At 45.2% G+C, this 21,674-nt stretch overlaps 1 protein-coding gene across 1 annotated transcript in view; it reads left to right on the forward strand.

Annotated features, from left to right (window-relative positions):
• The window catches only part of LOC110508413 (leucine-rich repeat and immunoglobulin-like domain-containing nogo receptor-interacting protein 3), a 61,978-nt gene extending 51,444 nt beyond the window's left edge, over nucleotides 1-10,534 (forward strand). Inside the window, exons 2-4 of the mRNA XM_021588929.3 lie at nucleotides 7,713-8,325; nucleotides 8,440-9,183; nucleotides 9,363-10,534. Coding sequence (XP_021444604.3) covers nucleotides 7,759-8,325; nucleotides 8,440-9,183; nucleotides 9,363-9,935 — 1,884 coding nt within the window. The 5' untranslated portion in view covers nucleotides 7,713-7,758 and the 3' untranslated portion in view covers nucleotides 9,936-10,534. The remainder of the gene's footprint in view (nucleotides 1-7,712; nucleotides 8,326-8,439; nucleotides 9,184-9,362) is intronic.
• The last annotated feature ends 11,140 nt before the right edge of the window (nucleotides 10,535-21,674 follow it).

Here is a 21,674-nt window from a genome sequence, read left to right on the forward strand (position 1 = left end):
TACTCTGAAAAGGAGATAGCCCGGTCGCAGACGAAGGAAGCGAGTTGTGGGCGTATTCTGCCCAGGGGAGCTGTTCTGACCAAGACGCAGGGTTGCGAAAAGAAAGACTGCGTAAGATGCGACCAATAGTCTGATTGGCCCGTTCTGCTTGACCGTTAGACTGGGGGTGAAAGCCGGAAGAGAGACTGACGGAAGCCCCAATCAAACGGCAAAACTCCCTCCAAAATTGAGACGTGAATTGCGGACCTCTGTCCGAAACGACGTCTGACGGAAGGCCATGAATTCTGAAAACATTCTCGATGATGATTTGTGCCGTCTCTTTAGCAGAAGGAAGCTTAGCAAGGGGAATGAAATGAGCCGCCTTAGAGAACCTATCGACAACCGTAAGAATAACAGTCTTCCCCGCTGACGAAGGCAGTCCGGTGACAAAATCTAAGGCGATGTGAGACCACGGTCGAGAGGGAATAGGAAGCGGCCTGAGACGGCCGGCAGGAGGAGAGTTACCGGACTTAGTCTGCGCGCAGACCAAACAAGCAGCCACGAAACGACGCGTGTCATGCTCCCGGGTGGGCCACCAGAAACGCTGGCGAATGGAAGCAAGCGTACCCCGAACGCCAGGGTGGCCGGCTAACTTGGCAGAGTGAGCCCACTGAAGAACGGCCAGACGAGTAGGAACGGGAACGAAAAGAAGGTTCCTAGGACAAGCGCGCGGCGACGGAGTTTGAGTGAGTGCTTGCTTTACCTGCCTCTCAATTCCCCAGACAGTCAACCCGACAACACGCCCCTCAGGGAGAATCCCCTCGGGGTCAGTGGAGGCTACTGAAGAACTGAAGAGACGAGACAAAGCATCAGGCTTGGTGTTCTTAGAGCCCGGACGATAAGAAATCACGAACTCGAAACGAGCGAAAAACAGCGCCCAACGCGCCTGACGCGCATTAAGTCGTTTGGCAGAACGGATGTACTCAAGGTTCCTATGGTCAGTCCAAACGACAAAAGGAACGGTCGCCCCCTCCAACCACTGTCGCCATTCGCCTAGGGCTAACCGGATGGCGAGCAGTTCGCGGTTACCCACATCATAGTTACGTTCCGACGGCGACAGGCGATGAGAAAAATACGCGCATGGGTGGACCTTGTCGTCAGAGAGGGAGCGCTGAGAAAGGATGGCTCCCACTCCCACCTCTGACGCGTCAACCTCGACAACGAACTGTCTAGAGACGTCAGGTGTAACAAGGATAGGAGCGGATGTAAAACGATTCTTGAGGAGATCAAAAGCTCCCTGGGCGGAAACGGACCACTTAAAGCACGTCTTGACAGAAGTAAGGGCTGTGAGAGGAGCTGCCACCTGACCGAAATTACGGATGAAACGACGATAGAAGTTCGCGAAGCCGAGAAAGCGCTGCAGCTCGACGCGTGACTTAGGGACGGGCCAATCAATGACAGCTTGGACCTTAGCGGGATCCATCTTAATGCCTTCAGCGGAAATAACAGAACCGAGAAATGTGACGGAGGAGGCATGAAAAGTGCACTTCTCAGCCTTCACAAAAAGACAATTCTCTAAAAGGCGCTGGAGGACACGTCGAACGTGCTGAACATGAATCTGGAGTGACGGTGAAAAAATCAGGATATCGTCAAGGTAAACGAAAACAAAGATGTTCAGCATGTCTCTCAGGACATCATTGACTAATGCCTGAAAGACAGCTGGAGCGTTAGCGAGGCCGAAAGGAAGAACCCGGTATTCAAAGTGCCCTAACGGAGTGTTAAACGCCGTCTTCCACTCGTCCCCCTCCCTGATGCGCACGAGATGGTAAGCGTTACGAAGGTCCAACTTAGTGAAAAACCTGGCTCCCTGCAGGATCTCGAAGGCTGAAGACATAAGAGGAAGCGGATAACGATTCTTCACTGTTATGTCATTCAGCCCTCGATAATCTATGCAGGGGCGCAGAGACCCGTCCTTCTTCTTGACAAAAAAAAACCCCGCTCCGGCGGGAGAGGAGGAGGGGACTATGGTACCGGCGTCAAGAGCTACAGACAAATAATCTTCGAGAGCCTTACGTTCGGGAGCCGACAGAGAGTATAGTCTACCCCGGGGGGGGGTGGTTCCCGGAAGGAGATCAATACTACAATCATACGACCGGTGTGGAGGAAGAGAGGTGGCCCTGGACCGACTGAACACCGTGCGCAGATCGTGATATTCCTCCGGCACCCCTGTCAAATCACCAGGCTCCTCCTGTGAAGAAGAGACAGAGGAAACAGGAGGGATAGCAGACATTAAACATTTCACATGACAAGAGACGTTCCAGGAGAGGATAGAATTACTAGACCAATTAATGGAAGGATTATGACAAACTAGCCAGGGATGGCCCAAAACAACAGGTGTAAAAGGTGAACGAAAAATTAAAAAAGAAATGGTTTCACTATGATTACCAGAAACAGTGAGGGTTAAAGGTAGCGTCTCACGCTGAATCCTGGGGAGAGGACTACCATCCAGGGCGAACAAGGCCGTGGGCTCCTTTAACTGTCTGAGAGGAATGTCATGTTCCCGAGCCCAGGTCTCGTCCATAAAACAGCCCTCCGCCCCAGAGTCTATTAAGGCACTGCAGGAAGCTGACGAACCGGTCCAGCGTAGATGGACCGACAAGGTAGTGCAGGATCTTGAAGGAGAGACAGGAGTAGTAGCGCTCACCAGTAGCCCTCCGCTTACTGACGAGCTCTGGCCTTTTACTGGACATGAAGTGACAAAATGACCAGCGGAACCGCAATAGAGACAGAGGCGGTTGGTGATTCTCCGTTCCCTCTCCTTAGTCGAGATGCGGATACCTCCCAGCTGCATGGGCTCAGCACCCGAGCCGGCAGAGGAAGATGGTAGTGATGCGGAGAGGGAGGCGACGGAGAGCGCGAGCTCCTTTCCACGAGCTCGGTGACGAAGATCAACCCGTCGCTCAATGCGAATAGCGAGTTCAATCAAGGAATCCACGCTGGAAGGAACCTCCCGGGAGAGAATCTCATCCTTTACCTCTGCGCGGAAACCCTCCAGAAGACGAGCGAGCAAGGCCGGCTCGTTCCAGCCACTGGAGACAGCAAGAGTGCGAAACTCAATAGAGTAGTCTGTTATGGATCGATTGCCTTGACATAGGGAAGACAGGGCCCTGGAAGCCTCCTCCCCAAAAACAGATCGATCAAAAACCCGTATCATCTCCTCCTTAAAGTCTTGATACTGGTTAGTACACTCAGCCCTTGCCTCCCAGATTGCCGTGCCCCACTCACGAGCCCGTCCAATAAGGAGAGATATGACGTAGGCGACACGAGCAGTGCTCCTGGAGTAAGTGTTGGGCTGGAGAGAAAACACAATATCACACTGGGTGAGGAACGAGCGGCATTCAGTGGGCTCCCCAGAGTAACACGGCGGGTTATTGATTCTGGGCTCCGGAGATTCGAAAGCCCTGGAAGTGGCCGGTGGATCGAGGCGGAGATGGTGAACCTGTTCTGTGAGGTTGGAGACTTGGGTGGCCAGGGTCTCAACGGCATGTCGAGCAGCAGACAATTCCTGCTTGTGTCTGCCTAGCATCGCTCCCTGGATCTCGACGGCTGAGTGGAGAGGATCCGAAGTCGCTGGGTCCATTCTTGGTCGGATTCTTCTGTTACGGAGCGTGAATGAGGACCCAAAAGCGAATCAACTTAAACAGAGCTTCTTTAATTACCAAACATAGGTAGGCTCAGATGGACCGGCAGATTCCGACAGGACAGGACAAGGTTACAGCAAACATGACGGCAGTCTGGTTCAGGCATGAATGACACAAACAAACAAGAATCCGACAAGGACAGGAGCAGAAACAGAGAGAGATATAGGGACCTAATCAGAGGGAAAAAGGGAACAGGTGGGGAACGGGGTGAATGGGTAGTTAGAGGAGACAAGGGACAGCTGGGGGAAAGCGGGGGAGAAAAGGTAACCTAACACGACCAGCAGAGGGAGACAGGGTGAAGGGAAAGGACAGAGACAAGACAACATGACAGTACATGACACTATGGTGGCATGTTTCAAACATGTAGGTATTACAGACTCGGTCAGGGAGAGGTTTAAAATGTCTGTGAAGACACTTGCCAGTTGGTTCAGTCATGCTTTGAGTACATGTCCAGGTAATCTGTCTGGCCCCACGGCTTTGTGAATGTTGACCTGTTTAAAGGTCTTGCTCACATCGGCTACTGAGAGAGCTGGTGCTCTCATGCATGCTTCAGTTATGCCGTGTATTCTCTCTAGGAACCTGGGAGAATATACAGCATAATGTATAGAGTATTACCATATAGAAGATGAACCTCGGTATCCTACCTCATATTTGCTCTTCATCTGAGGAGAATGTTAATTGGGTTTGAAGTTTGTCGATTTTCAGAAGATCAAATACTCCTATGCTGGGATTTTGTAGAAAGCCTCAAATTTGATAGTTTTTTTGTGATAATTTTACAGAAATAGGCATAACAATTCCTTCACAATTTCCAGTGAGCGTTTTGTCTCATCCAAATGTGGGAGAACTTTGCTTGCCCAAAGTTCAATCAAAGCTGCAAATAAATAGTCCTAAGGAAATAACTATGCAAGTAGGGAATATTTTTAATCTCTTTGAGACAGAGACAGACAGAAAGATGGCTCTTTGCTCTCAACCCTTGAATGGGGCCCGATAAACACAAACTAGCACATATATTATTAATATGTTTAGCTCTGCCTGAAACACAACCAATCTTCCGAGTGCTTTTTAACATCCCTCCAGTAAAGGCAGTGTAATATATTATAACACCCTCTCCTTCTCATTCATCTTAAAGGGATAATTCAGGATTTTTATTTACTTCCCCAGAGTCAGATGAACAAGTGGATACCATTTGTATGTCTCTGTGTCTAGCATGAAGGAAGTTAGAGGTAGTTTTTTGAGCCAATGTTAACTAGTGTTAGCTAATGCTAGTTAGCAAATGCGCTAACACTAGTTAGCAACTCCCTTCATAATGGACACAGAGACATAAAAATGGTGTCCACTAGTTCATCGGGGAAGATATTATCCTGAACTATCCCTTTAAGATCCCAACTTTTAATGCAGCTCAGACTTAGACCTCTTAAAGATCGGACCCTTTTTTTTCCATTTTCGCCTAAAATGACATACCCAAGTCTAACTGCCTGTGCTCTGGCCCTGAAGCAAGGATATGCATATTCTTGGTACCATTTGAAAGGAAATATTTTGAAGTTTATGAAAATGTGATAGGAATGTAGGAGAATATAACATCTGATAAAATATTAAATCTGATAAAAGATAATATAAAAGAAAAAAAAAACCTTCTTTTGTATTTTTTGTTGTACCATCATCGTTGAAATGCAAGAGAAAGGCCATAATGTATTATTCCAGCCCAGGTGCAATTTAGATTTTGGCCACTAGATGGCAGCAGTGTGTGTGCAAAGTTTCAGACTGTTCCAATGAACGATTGCATTTCTGTTCAAAATTGTGTATCAAGACTGCCCAAATGTGCCTAATTTGTTTATTAATAACTTTTCATGTTCAAAACTGTGCACTCTCCTCAAACAATAGCATGGTATTCTTTCACTGTAATAGCTACTGTAAATTAGACAGTGCAGTTAGATTAACAAGAATTTAATATTTCCACCCATATCAGATATGTCCTGGGAAATTTTCTTGTTACTTACAACCTCATGCTAATCGCATTAGCCTACATTAGCTCAACCGTCCCACAGGGGACCCACCAATCCTGAAGAAGTTTGTCTGCTTTTTTCATGGTGTTTCACAGCTAATAACAGCTAAGTGAAGCCAATACTTTGCATCATCAATCCTTTAATCATGGTCTTTTTAAAATAGCAGCCTTTAGATTTTAGAGAGAATAAATAATCTTCAATGTCTCCTTATAATAAGATTCTTGTGTGGCTCTTTAATTCCTGTTAAACAGGCTGCACTGTACCTGTTTCATCTTTGATCCCTGACAGCGTGTTCCATAGGTGTCAGTGTCGATCCCGCTCCCATTTATCTCTGATGTGCTAATTGTGTTGAGCTGATCTCAGCTCTCTTCTAGTGTTTAACTGGAGACGTGGAGGGAATGAGATACAGGACTAATGAGATGGAGCTCTAGGTTTGCAAGCCAGGGGGGCCTGGTGAAGTCTGGGTTCTGGTCCCAATATAAAAACACTAACTTGTCATCACTTCCTGTCCACTTGAAGGGGCATCACATCCTCTTTTTGAAATGTTCAACCAAGGTCACTGACTTCCGTAGGTTGTTGTAAATGAGAATCGGTGCAATCAATGCTGAACCTTTGTGTGTGTGTGTGTGTGTGTGTGTGTGTGTGTGTGTGTGTGTGTGTGTGTGTGTGTGTGTGTGTGTGTGTGTGTGTGTGTGTGTGTGTGTGCGTGTGTGCGTGCATGCGTGAGCGTATTGCGGCAGTACTGAACGTTCTGAACCTTTTGGCTGGTGTCCTCTGGCAAATCACTCAATGACAACATTATGTGGGCGATTTGACAGGTTGCTTGAAGGAACGTTTAAGCATCAGCTTTTTTAATTTTTTTGTGGAGAGAAGAACAACATGCATTTTTTATTTATTCAAAGTAAAATGACACATTCAAAGACATACTCACAGTCACTTGCACACACATTCCCACAAAATGACTCATAGTGGTAATGAGACAACAGGGTTTGCCTGAAAACGTTATCTGAAATGTCTGTAAAATGTGTGTGTATGTGCGTCTTTGCATGAAGAAAATGTTGTGTTCATGTCACTGTGACACACATATAGACACAGATTTTACAGGCATTTCAGGGGATGTTTCCACGGTAACCCTGTTGTCTCTTTGCATCGCATCATATGTTGTGTGTGATGAATTCAGTGTGCGTCGAGGTACGAAGAAAGCACATAGCGAGGAGGAAAGAAGGGGAGGAAACATGCATGAATTCCCAGGCTGCTTCTCACTCACGTGATTCCCAATGCCCTTCCCTGCTAAATGAACAAGTATCCTCACTACAGATGTAGGATCTTAATTTGAGCCAGTTTGCTACAGCAGGAAAATATTCCTGCAGCAACAGGAAATGGGAATTATTATGTGGATTATAATTAATTTACATTTTTGTAGGGGTTGATACATTTTTCACAAGGGAAAATCAAGTCTGAAAGTCTGGAAATTACAAACTTCCTAAGTATTTTTTAAACCTCTAATACAAGTTTAACATTTCTTGCATTGAACGGTGATCCAATTAAGATCCTACATCTGTATCTTAACTTTCATAAACAAAATAATGTGCGATAAGGTGATGTTGTCAGTGGTGGTTTAATGCTTTGGAAAGTAGCTGTGATGTCTAAGCTTTCTGGTTATCAGGGGCATAACGACAGTTGTATAGTAAGGTGCATTGATTATTCAGGACACTGAATGTAATGTTTATGAACATAAATGTGTTGATAGGTGTTTTAAAAGACTTCTCCATCTGTCTTCCTCTCCTCCCTTCACCCACACTCTTTTCTGTCTGTACTTTCCATTATCCCTTCCCCATCTCTTAAATTTCTTACCTTAATTCTCCCTTCTATTTTTCTCCATCTTTCCCTCTCTTTCTTCAACCTCCCACTCGCTGTCTTTATCTACCTTCTACTCCCCATTTTCTCCCTTTCTCCTCCCTACTCCTCTACTCTTTATTCCCAAACTTTCTCAATAACCTCTCCTCCCTCTGTCTCCCTTTCCCTATAGGTGTGTAGTACACTGACCCTGCCTGTGATAGGCTAGGAGTCAGACCATGACCACCAGGGCCATGATTGGCTCCCTGGGCCCCAGTGTGTGGTCCCTGACGCCATGGCGGTGGGTGAGTCTCTGGGGGCCGGCCCTGCTGCTGGTTACCATTATATCCCTGCTGCCAGGTAGTTGCCAGGCGTGCCCCCCGCGGTGCGAGTGCTCGGCCCAGATCCGGTCAGTCTCGTGCCAACGGCGGCGCCTCACCGGCATCCCAGAGGGCATCCCTACAGAAACCCGCCTCCTGGACCTCAGCCGGAACCGGCTCCGCTGGGTCGAAATGGGCGACCTGGCACCGTACCCGCACCTTGAAGAAGTGGACTTGAGTGAGAATCTCATTGCCACGCTGGAGCCCAATGCGTTCGCCAATCTGCAGAGCCTGCGGGTTTTACAGCTGAGGGGGAACCAGCTGAAGCTGGTACCCATGGGGGCCTTCGCCAAGCTGGGAAACCTGACCACGCTGGATCTGAGTGAGAACAAGATGGTGATTCTGTTGGACTACACCTTCCAGGACCTGAGGAGTCTGAGACACCTGGAGGTGGGAGACAACGACCTGGTCTACATTTCTCATAAGGTAAGCTGTTATCCATCTGTTTTCCAAGTACATTCTCTAACCTTTTATTGATTATATTATGTTTCCACAATTGGCACTCACATCTAATCAAGTTCAATCTGATTGTATTTGAAGGCCTTTTCTGGTCTTCTGGGGCTGGAGGACCTGACCATCGAGCACTGCAACCTGACGTCCATCTCTGGCCAGACACTGTCCTACCTACGCAGCCTGGTCACTCTGCGATTAAGGCACCTCAGCATTGCTGCCCTAGAAGACCACAACTTCCGCAAGCTTAACAACCTGCGGGGGCTGGAGATCGATAACTGGCCCTATCTGGAGTACATCTCCCCGCTCAGCTTCCAGGGTCTGGACCTGTCCTGGTTGTCCATCACTAACAGCAACATCACCTCCGTCCCCTCATCCTCCTTCAGGAACCTGATCCACCTCACTCACCTCAACCTGTCTTTCAACCCCATCACCACTCTGGAGCCCTGGGCTTTCAGGGAGCTACTGAGGCTCAAGGAGCTGATCATGGTGAACACGGGCCTAGCTACGGTGGAGCCCCACTCCCTGGGCGGCCTCAGACAGATCCGGGTCCTCAACTTCTCCTCCAACGAACTCCAGACCCTGGAGGAGGGATCGTTCCACTCTGTCAACAGTCTGGAGACGCTGCGGGTGGACGGGAACCCGCTGCTGTGTGACTGCCGTCTGTTGTGGATCCTGCAGAGACGCAAGACCCTCAACTTTGACGGCAGGGTGCCCGTGTGCGCTGGGCCGGAGGAGGTGCAGGGGTATAGCCTTAGCACCTTCACCGACTCAGCGCTCTTCGATCACTTCACATGCCAGAAGCCCAAGATACGCAACCGCAAACTTCAACAGGTAAGAGTTATTATCCCACTTTGCTGTACACGTAAACATAATGTAACTACAGTGTAGGTACACATTGATATGTAGTACTTACAGCCTTGTTGCCTGTTTCAGTTTTGTGCCTAATACTTAATTCATTCATTAATTTATATATTCATTAATTCATTCATCCATTCATTCATTCCACTAAGGTGACGGCTCGTGAGGGCCAGCCAGTGAGTTTCCTCTGCAGTGCCGTGGGAGAGCCCGCCCCCAACATCATGTGGATCTCCCCTCAGCGCCGAATAATCACAGCCAAGAGCAATGGCCGCATCACTGTCCTCCCAGGAGGGACGCTAGAGATCCGCTATGCCCAGGTCACCGACAGTGGCACCTACATGTGCATCGCCAGCAACGCCGGCGGCAACGACACCTACTTTGCCATGCTCACCGTCCGGGGCGCGCCGCTGGATGCCGCGTCGGCTTTCTTTGCCAACCGCTCGCTGTACGGTGGCGAGTTCTTCAACGACACAAACCTGAACAGCACGCGCGTCTTCCTCAAGTTCACCCTGGACCTGACCACCATCCTTGTCTCCACGGCTATGGGCTGCATCACCTTCCTAGGCGTGGTGCTCTTCTGTTTCCTGTTGTTGTTCGCTTGGAGCAGGGGGCGGGGCCAGCGCAAGAACAACTTCACAGTGGAGACCCCTTTCCGGAAGGCCGAGGGGCCTGCGGCCACGGGTAGTGCCGGAGGAGCCCGGAAATTCAACATGAAGATGATATGAAACAACGCAGCCAAGGGCCAGACGGGGGAGGCATAAGCATGTCCCGGAAACGTGTTTGACAAAACACACAGCCCTGACTCGCAAAGATTTTTTGTTTTTTTATGAAATTAAATCCAGACAGTATTCACACATGGCATGGCCAGATTCGATTTGATGATGACCTTGATCTCACCAGCTCTTACTGGTTTTATTCAGCTTGTGGTACAAATATGTATTTAAAATAATTATAAGATCTTTCCAGTGAATAAATATAACATTGTCATTGAGCTTGATAAGAATTATAGAAGTTAAGAATTTAGTGTGATCTTTTACTGGGTGATTACTGTGTTGTGAAATGCTTGTAGTTATGTCTCTCTCACAGGAAGTGACGTCACAGGAAGGGAAAAGGTCTTCCTGGAAGCTGTGTACTTGTAGTGGTCATTGCACAGAGGGCATGGAGAGACACGGTCATCAACTTATCACAGTATTTGTAGTCTTGCTTTCTTAAATTCTGCCTTTTTGAGAAATATTGCAATAGCATGTAAATATTGCAATTTAAAGTAAGTTGTATAGTAATAAGATTATAGTATTGAATAAAAACAAGCCATTTTTGTAAGACATTTGGGATATGATTTCCATTGTCACATTTATAAGATAGCATCAAGGCCACAGCTGAACTGAGGAAGGATGTGCTGAGACAAGGACTCCAGAAAGACATTGAATCCAAGTGAAATCAATACAGAAAATTACTTCAATCATTTGACCCTTTCAAATTCATGACAAAAAAAGATCAGAAGAAACATTTTAAAAAAACATGAAAAGAAAGTATATTCTGACCATATATTCTAAATTGGGCCCACTTTACTTTCAGACGTGACCGTTTGCACAGATTAGCTGTGTGAGTTGGAACAAATCAAATCAAAATCAAATCAAATTTATTTATATAGCCCTTCGTACATCAGCTGATATCTCAAAGTGCTGTACAGAAACCCAGCCTAAAACCCCAAACAGCAAGCAATACAGGTGTAGAAGCACGGTGGCTAGGAAAAACTCCCTAGAAAGGCCAAAACCTAGGAAGAAACCTAGAGAGGAACCAGGCTATGTGGGGTGGCCAGTCCTCTTCTGGCTGTGCCGGGTGGAGATTATAACAGAACATGGCCAAGATGTTCAAATGTTCATAAATGACCAGCATGGTCGAATAATAATAAGGTAGAACAGTTGAAACTGGAGCAGCAGCACAGCCAGGTGGACTGGGGACAGCAAGGAGTCATCATGTCAGGTAGTCCTGGGGCATGGTCCTAGGGCTCAGGTCCTCCGAGAGAGAGAAAGAGAGAAGGAGAGAATTAGAGAACGCACACTTAGATTCACACAGGACACCGAATAGGACAGGAGAAGTACTCCAGATATAACAAACTGACCCTAGCCCCCCGACACATAAACTACTGCAGCATAAATACTGGAGGCTGAGACAGGAGGGGTCAGGAGACACTGTGGCCCACTCCGAGGACACCCCCGGACAGGGCCAAACAGGAAGGATATAACCCCACCCACTTTGCCAAAGCACAGCCCCCACACCACTAGAGGGATATCTTCAACCACCAACTTACCATCCTGAGACAAGGCTGAGTATAGCCCACAAAGACCTCCGCCACGGCACAACCCAAGGGGGGGGGGGGGGGGGGCGCCAACCCAGACAGGATGACCACATCAGTGACTCAACCCACTCAGGTGACGCACCCCCTCCAGGGACGGCAAGAGAGAGCCCCAGTAAAGCCAGTGACTCAGCCCCTGTAATAGGGTTAGAGGCAGAGAATCCCAGTGGAAAGAGGGGAACCGGCCAGGCAGAGACAGCAAGGGCGGTTCGTTGCTCCAGAGCCTTTCCGTTCACCCTCCCACTCCTGGGCCAGACTACACTCAATCATATGACCCACTGAAGAGATGAGTCTTCAGTAGAGACTTAAAGGTTGAGACCGAGTTTGCGTCTCTGACATGGGTAGGCAGACCGTTCCATAAAAATGGAGCTCTATAGGAGAAAGCCCTGCCTCCAGCTGTTTGCTTAAAAATTCTAGGGACAATTAGGAGGCCTGCGTCTTGTGACCGTAGCGTACGTGTAGGTATGTACGGCAGGACCAAATCAGAGAGATAGGTAGGAGCAAGCCCATGTAATGCTTTGTAGGTTAGCAGTAAAACCTTGAAATCAGCCCTTGCTTTGACAGGAAGCCAGTGTAGAGAGGCTAGCACTGGAGTAATATGATCAAATTTTTTGGTTCTAGTCAGGATTCTAGCAGCCGTATTTAGCACTAACTGAAGTTTATTTAGTGCTTTATCCGGGTAGCCGGAAAGTAGAGCATTGCAGCAGTCCAACCTGGAAGTGACAAAATCATGGATTAATCCTTCTGCATCATTTTTGGACAGAAAGTTTCTGATTTTTGCAATGTTACGTAGATGGAAAAAAGCTGTCCTTGAAATGGTCTTGATATGTTCTTCAAAAGAGAGATCAGGGTCCAGAGTAACGCCGAGGTCCTTCACAGTTTTATTTGAGACGACTGTACAACCATTAAGATTAATTGTCAGATTCAACAGAAGATCTCTTTGTTTCTTGGGACCTAGAACAAGCATCTCTGTTTTGTCCGAGTTTAAAAGTAGAAAGTTTGCAGCCATCCACTTCCTTATGTCTGAAACACATTCTTCTAGCAAGGGCAATTTTGGGGCTTCACCATGTTTAATTGAAATGTACAGCTGTGTGTCATCCGCATAGCAGTGAAAGTTAACATTATGTTTTCGAATAACATCCCCAAGAGGTAAAATATATAGTGAAAACAATAGTGGTCCTAAAACGGAACCTTGAGGAACACCGAAATTTACAGTTGATTTGTCAGAGGACAAACCATTCACAGAGACAAACTGATATCTTTCCGACAGATAAGATCTAAACCAGGCCAGAACTTGTCCGTGTAGACCAATTTGGGTTTCCAATCTCTCCAAAAGAATGTGGTGATCGATGGTATCAAAAGCAGCACTAAGGTCTAGGAGCACGAGGACAGATGCAGAGCCTCGGTCCGATGCCATTAAAATGTCATTTACCACCTTCACAAGTGCCGTCTCAGTGCTATGATGGGGTCTAAAACCAGACTGAAGCATTTCGTATACATCGTTTGTCTTCAGGAAGGCAGTGAGTTGTTGCGCAACAGCCTTTTCTAAAATTTTTGAGCGGAATGGAAGATTCGATATAGGCCGATAGTTTTTTATATTTTCTGGGTCAAGGTTTGGCTTTTTCAAGAGAGGCTTTATTACTGCCACTTTTAGTGAGTTTGGTACACATCCGGTGGATAGAGAGCCGTTTATTATGTTCAACATAGGAGGGCCAAGCACAGGAAGCAGCTCTTTCAGTAGTTTAGTTGGAATAGGGTCCAGTATGCAGCTTGAAGGTTTAGAGGCCATGATTATTTTCATCATTGTGTCAAGAGATATAGTCCTAAAACACTTGAGCGTCTCTCTTGATCCTAGGTCCTGGCAGAGTTGTGCAGACTCAGGACAACTGAGCTTTGAAGGAATACACAGATTTAAGGAGGAGTCCGTAATTTGCTTTCTAATAATCATAATCTTTTCCTCAAAGAAGTTCATGAATTTATCACTGCTAAAGTGAAAGTCATCCTCTCTTGGGGAATGCTGCTTTTTAGTTAGCTTTGCGACAGTATCAAAAAGGAATTTCGGATTGTTCTTATTTTCCTCAATTAAGTTAGAAAAATAGGATGATCGAGCAGCAGTAAGGGCTCTTCGGTACTGCACAGTACTGTCTTTCCAAGCTAGTCGGAAGACTTCCAGTTTGGTGTGGCGCCATTTCCGTTCCAATTTTCTGGAAGCTTGCTTCAGAGCTCGGGTATTTTCTGTGTACCAGGGAGCTAGTTTCTTATGAGAAATGTTTTTAGTTTTTAGGGGTACAACTGCATCTAGGGTATTGCGCAAGGTTAAGTTGAGTTCCTCAGTTAGGTGGTTAACTGATTTTTGTCCTCTGGCATCCTTGGGTAGACAGAGGGAATCTGGAAGGACATCAAGGAATCTTTGTGTTGTCTGTGAATTTATAGCACGACTTTTGATGATCCTTGGTTGGGGTCTGAGCAGATTATTTGTTGCAATTGCAAACGTAATAAAATGGTGGTCCGATAGTCCACGATTATGAGGAAAAACATTAAGATCCACAACATTTATTCCATGGGACAAAACTAGGTCCAGCGTATGACTGTGACAGTGAGTGGGTCCAGAGACATGTTGGACAAAACCCACTGAGTCGATGATGGCTCCGAAAGCCTTTTGGAGTGGGTCTGTGGACTTTTCCATGTGAATATTAAAGTCACCAAAGATTAGAATATTATCCGCTATGACTACAAGGTCCGATAGGAATTCAGGGAACTCAGTGAGGAACGCTGTATATGGCCCAGGAGGCCTGTAAACAGTAGCTATAAAAAGTGATTGAGTAGGCTGCATAGATTTCATGACTAGAAGCTCAAAAGACGAAAACGTCATTTTTTTTTTGTAAATTGAAATTTGCTATCGTAAATGTTAGCAACACCTCCGTCTTTGCGGGATGCACGGGGGATATGGTCACTAGTGTAGCCAGGAGGTGAGGCCTCATTTAACACAGTAAATTCATCAGGCTTAAGCCATGTTTCAGTCAGGCCAATCACATCAAGATTATGATCAGTGATTAGTTCATTGACTATAATTGCCTTTGAAGTAAGGGATCTAACATTAAGTAGCCCTATTTTGAGATGTGAGGTATCATGATCTCTTTCAATAATGACAGGAATGGAGGTGGTCTTTATCCTAGTGAGATTGCTAAGGCGAACACCGCCATGTTTAGTTTTGCCCAACCCAGGTCGAGGCACAGACACGGTCTCAATGGTGATAGCTGAGCTGACTACACTGACTGTGCTAGTGGCAGACTCCACTATGCTGGCAGGCTGGCTAACAGCCTGCTGCCTGGCCTGCACCCTATTTCATTGTGGAGCTAGAGGAGTTAGAGCACTGTCTATGTTGGTAGATAAAATGAGAGCAAAGCCACTGGCCGACGGTTGCCATGACCCCCCGACGCCCCAAGGGTTTGGTTGGGAAGCTTAATCCATTGGTCACGGGCCGCACGGTAATCATGATAACCAATACACAGCCCAGTGCAGCAGAGAGGAGTGGGGTCAGTGGGACAAAGGGAGAGGGATTATGTTTATGCCTCCTCTTTCTAACCTTTGAATAATACTACTGCCATACCACTGCGGGATGTGGGGAGCAGGAGGTGGAGAAGGGAGTGTATATGCCCCCTATCTCTAACCTCCCTATTAACCCTGCTCCCGTCCGACTGCACTTGGCTGTGCTGGGACAGAACTGACCTCCACACAGCTGGCAGGGGAGCAGCATGGAAGTCACGACACACTCAGAGTCAGAACACAGTGCAGAACACATACTCCGTTTTTACACATGCATACATGCACACAAACATTCACAATCACATTTGCACTCATTCACAAGTGCACAGAACCTTTTCTCAAGACAAACACAAAGTCATATAGAGGGCAAACACACACACACACACATACAGTTGAAGTCGGAAGTTACCATACACTTAGGTTGGAGTCATTAAAACTTGTTTTTCAACCACTCCACAAATGTCTTGTTAACAAACTATAGTTTTGGCATGTCAGTTAGGACATCTATTTTGTGCATGGCAAGTAATTTATCCAACCGTTGTTTACAGACAGATTATTTCACGTATAACTCACTGTATCACAATTCCAGTGGGTCAGAAGTTGACATACACTAAGTTGGCTGTGCCTTTAAACAGCTTGGAAAATTCCAGAAAATGAAGTCATGGATTTAGATGCTTTTGATAGGTTAATTATCATCATTTGAGTCAATTTGAGGTATACATGTGGATGTATTTCAAGGCCTACCTTCAAAATCAATGCCTCTTTGCTTGACATCATGGGAAAATCAAAATAAATCAGCCAAGACCTCAGAAAAAAGTGTAGATCTCCACAAGTCTGGTTCATCCTTGGGAGCAATTTCCAAATGCCTGAAGGTTCATCTGCAGCCATCTTACCGCTCAGGAAGGAGATGCGTTCTATCTTCTAGAGATGAACGTACTTGTCTCGTTCTGACCTTAGTTCCTTTGTTTTGTCTTTGTTTTAGTATGGTCAGGGCATGAGTTGGGGTGGGCAGTCTATGTTTGTTTTTCTAGGTTGTTATATTTCTATGTGTTGGGCCTAGTATGGTTCTCAATCAGAGGCAGGTGTCGTTCGTTGTCTCTGATTAAGAATCATACTGTTTTCCCCATTTTGGTTGTGGGTGTTTATTTTCTGTTCTGTGTTTTGTTGCACCGTTCAGGACTGTTCGTTTGTCGTGTTTTGTTTCAGTGTTTATTAAACCCGTTTTATATGAACACTTACCACGCTGCACCTTGGTCCTCCTCTCCTTCCCCAGACGACAAGCGTTACAGTACTTTGGCGCGAGAAGTGCAAATCAATCCCAGAACAACAGCAAAGGACATTGTGAAGATGCTGGAGGAAACAGGTACAAAAGTATCTATATCCACAGTAATTCGACATAACCTGAGAGGCCGCTCAGAAATCACTGCTCCAAAACCGCCACAAAAAAATCCAGACTACGATTTGCAACTGCACATTGGGACAAAGATTGCACTTTTTGGAGAAATGTCCTCTGGTCTGATGAAACAAAAATAGAACTGTTTGGCCATAATGACCATCGTCATGTTCGGAGGAAAAGGGGGAGGCTTGCAAGCCGAAGAACACCACTCCAACTGGGAAGCAATGGGGTGGCAGCATCATGTTGTGGGGGTGCTTTGCTGCAGGAGGAACTGATGCACTTCACAAAATAGATGGCATCATGAGGAAAGGAACGTTTTGTGGATATATTGAAGCAACATCTCAAGACATCAGTCAGGAAGTTAAGGCTTGGTCGCAAATGGGTCTTCCAAATGGACAATTACCCCAAGCATACTTCAAGATGTGGCAAAATGGCTTAAGGACAACAAAGTAAAGGCATTGTAGTGGCCATCACAAAGCCCTGACCTCAATCCTATAGAAAATTTGTGGGAGGATCTGAAAAAGTGTGTGCGAGCAAGGAGACCTACAAACCTGACTCAGTTACACCAGCTCTGTCAGGAGGAATGGGCCAAAATTCACCCAACTTATGGTGGGAGGCTTGTGGAAGGCTACCCAAAACATTTGACCCAAGTTAAACAATTGAATGGCAATGCTACCAAATACAAATTGAGTGTATGTAAACTTCTGACTTCTGGGAATGTGATGGAAGAAATAAAAGCTGAAATAAATCATTCTCTCTACTATTACCCTGACAATTCACATTCTAGAAATAAAGTGGTGATCCTAACTGACCTAAAACAGGGACTTGTATTAGGATTAAATGTCAGGAATCGTGAAAATCTGAGTTTAAATGTATTTGGCTAAGGTGTATGTAAACTTCCGACTTCAACTGTATATATATATATATATATATATATATATAGTCTGATGCACACACACACAGTTTACAGGATAACATTCTAGCAATACTTTATGTACAAACATAAATCCTTTTTGAAGCTACTAACGTACAGTTTTCATTATAAAGCAAAAGCATTAGATAAGTGCTGGAAGTTTTTGTATGCTACAACGGATAGCAGTAGCTGTATGATACACGTGCAAGTATAGTGATCATTGTTACAACCATTACCATTTTTTGTGAGCTATCATAATCATCATAGTAGTTTGGCTGGCAGAGTGGCGTAGACAGCCAGATAGATAGTGAGACTCCGCCCTATTATCACTCACAACACTACAGGGCTATAGTATCCAGAACAGTGCCATATTAACACTCACAACACTACAGAGCTACAGTATCCAGAACAGACCCTATTATCACTCACAACACTACAGAGCTATAGTATCCAGAACAGCCCCTATTATCACTCACAACACTACAGAGCTATAGTATCCAGAACAGCCCCTATTATCACTCACAACACTAGAGAGCTATAGTATCCAGAAGAGACCCTTATTATCACTCACAACACCACAGAGCTATTAGTATCCAGAACAGCCCCCTATTATCACTCACAACACTATAGAGCTATAGTATCCAGAACAGCCCCTTATTATCACTCACAACAGTACAGAGCTATAGTATCCAGAACAGCCCCCTATTATCACTCACAACATTACAGAGCTATAGTATCCAGAACGGCCCAGCACCCTGTTATCACTCACAACAGAACTGTATTGACAACTAAACTCTCTACTAAACTCTTTCGCTCTCCTACTCTGAGACAGCCAGTGGGCAATTGTCTGTGCCCCACTAGACCAGTGTGTCCCCACGCTATCCTGCATCCTGCACCCCCACTTGGTCCTCCTACGGGAGTGGTCCCTGGCTGGAGACCGATAACGAAAAATGTAAATTAAGTCATGTGAACCCTGTCCATGCCATGTGCATCATATAGTGGAGAGTACAGTGGGATTTATTATGATGTGTTCTGTTTTCATTCGTTTAGTTCCCTCCTTTCTGCTTTACCTCCGTTGAGGTTCTCCATTAACCATTTACAAGTACATCAACTATTTACCATTAACCACTTAGACTCTGGCATCCGTCAGAGAGATTACTCCTGTTCTCAACATGAGCTTCCATTACTGAAGGTTTGTGTTGTGTGTGTGTGTGTGTGTGTGTGTGTGTGTGTGTGTGTGTGTGTGTGTGTGTGTGTGTGTGTGTGTGTGTGTGTGTGTGTGTGTGTGTGTGTGTGTGTGTGTGTGTGTGTGTGTGTGTGTGTGTGTGTGTGTGTGTATGCATGCATGCATGCATGCGTGTGGAGAATTAACCTTTTGCCATGATTCGGATAAAATGTAGGAAATTAGAAGGAGTTTAGTGTAGGACGCAATGTCACAATGCTTTCAAATCAGATTAATTCTGAAGGCTCTAAAATTATCCTCTAGTACATCTGTAGAACAAATTGACCAAACGGCCTGTGTGATGATGAACAGTTTTGTATTTATTAAAGTTTAATGAGGCTGAATGGAAATAGATTAGGACATTTGTCTGGTTTTCTCTCTGCCAGAAGAGACGTGTGAGAATCCATCTTGGCTCCGGTCTTGGGAATAGAGGTCATGACTCACCTGATGTTTCTCATTCCAATCCTGTGTTTTTCCATATTCCCGTTTTTGTGAATGTCTGTTGTGGTTGTTGATGGTGTAAACGTAAATCACAGATGGAAGGATTAGATGAAGGTATTTAGTTTTGTTATCTTTCCCTCCTTCTATTCTTCTTCATCAGTTCATGCCTAGACCTCATTATCCCCATCCATAGTAACTAAGCTGGAGTATGGTCGTGTGGTACACTCTTAGAAAAAATGGTTCCAAAAGGGTTCTTCGGCTCTCCCTATAGGAGAACACATTTTGGCTCTAGGTAGAACTATTTTTGGTACAATGTAGAACCCTTTTGGTTCCAGATTGAACCCTTTGTGGAATGGGTTTTACATGGAACCCAAACGGGTTCTACCTGGAACCAAAAAGGGTTATTCAAACGTTTTTTCTAATTGGACAGCCGAAGAAACCGTTCTAGATAGCAAATTGTTTTCTAAGAGTGCAATAGACACATGTTCTATCTGGCCGGTGATTCGATGTTGTTGTGTTTTGAGTCATTGCTCTGAGTAATGTTATCAATCATGGAGCAGGGACTTATGCAACTGAAATAATGATAAGGGGTGACCCAGGTTCCTTGGAACCACCGTACCCAAACTCCTGCTTCTATAACCTTCCATTTCAACCAGACACTGCATTCTGGAATATTTTTCTGGGTACAGAAACCTCTAGACTCTATGTATGTAACATCTCTGCAAATATTCTGTCCAAGCCACCAACCCACAACAGTAAAGAAAAGGGGGAAATACTGTTCAAACACTCAAAAAATCTGGTCTAAACCAAAAGCATTCTGTACCGATCTGAGACGAGCACATCTCAGTTTTTTTTTATTGTGTCAAGGGGAGAATAGTTTGTTATTTTTCGATCCCTGGTAGGTACTGCTGTTCAGGTTTGAAGATAAGCATTTGCATACATATGAAATCCATTCGACCTTCAAGGGTCCTTCAATGTAAGAGGAAATAGGGTTGTAGTGTACTTCATTCGGTGCACTTCAAATTGAGAGCCTTTTGAACTTCCCTCAACCTGCTCTATATCTCCATCCCTCTACCACTCTACCTGAACGAGAGTATTCGTTTCCTAGGTTACCTATTCATTTAGCCCTTTGTGGAGCGTGCTGCACATTCTAATTGATTCTAATGGATGACATTTAAAGGGTGGACTGCCAAAAAGGTTTCGCTATTCAACTGTAACATTCCTGAATAGAACAACATTATAGTGTTCTAGACAGAATATACTTGTAGCCTTTCATGTTTCTACAGGAGAATGGGAGACATCAGACTGACTGAGTGAGTGTCTCGTCTTGAGAAAGTCTTGAGAATCTTGGCTGAGCTCTCCCCTGCCTCCCCCAGTTTGTCCTTGCCTGTGGAGTGTGTTGTGTGTGTGTGTGTGCGTGCTTGTGTGTTAGTTGTTAGTGGCGAGACATCTCTTTTTCAGAGGCCCCTGTAATAGGGTAGCACCTAATGGGAAACCCCTTTATGTTTGGCCCAGGGAATGCACTGATGAAAATACACAAACAATAGTCTCCGATAAAAGGGGGATCATTAACAGCTACAGGACAACTTTTGAAATATATAGATGTTTTGTTCTCTATTTTACACCAAGGTTAGGGTGTTCTGCTCTTCATTACAGAGACAGTGATCCCCCACCCCCACCCCTGCCCAGACCATTAATAACAACATCAAAATAATTAGTTTTTAGCACCCTTATTTGAGTAGAAAAGTAGGATAGAATAGTATTTTAACCACTCACCTTACACAATTTTTATGTGACAAATACCCTTATCTTCAATCATCCTCTCAACAACATGTTTCGAAGGAAATTAGGTCTGATATTAGATATGACTGAACTAATTGGTCTGAAATAATAAGAAATATGACACCCGGGAAGAGGTTTGGAGCTGGTTTTGTGAACGTTTCGCTCTCATAGGTAACGTCCTCTTACCTTTGTCTTTGTAGCAGAACCATGTTCTCCACAGACTCAAATATTTGTCAAGGTCGCTATTTCCTTGGGTCGACTTACCATGACACAGGGTTCAAACAATCTGTTCCCATGACAAATAAGGACCCACTATTTTAAAGGAACCCACAAGAGGCAATATGTAAACAGACTATGATATTTACATCAATCAAGGCTTGACCAGAACACTGCTGTGGACAGTCACCCCCCTTTCAGTATGCTCACACTGGCCCCTAGAGGTGAGAGTGGGACATATCAGATAACATGCATCGGCCATTATATGCCTGCACTGGATCTCAAATGACATTGTAACAACTACCCATGGCAAAACACTATCATAGAAAACAAAGTGACTGTAAGCTTCGCAAGTCAGTATTTTACTGATTTGATATCCTACTAATAAAAACAGTCATTCAATGTTGAGTGTTTAACATCACATAGCTGTGCTATACCTGTAGACATAAGAGAGATGTGCAGATTAAAGGACATTTATTTATCTGAAATTTGCTCCGTTGACTGTGGCTCAGACTGTCTGTGAATTCATGAGCAACTGAAGGCAATAAACAAATTACCTGGTAGAAAACGATGTGAATTAATTCATGAGCAA

The sequence above is a fragment of the Oncorhynchus mykiss genome, chromosome 28 (assembly GCF_057628025.1).
Source record: "Oncorhynchus mykiss isolate SJ-2025 chromosome 28, ASM5762802v1, whole genome shotgun sequence".
Classification (NCBI taxonomy): Eukaryota; Metazoa; Chordata; class Actinopteri; order Salmoniformes; family Salmonidae; genus Oncorhynchus; species Oncorhynchus mykiss.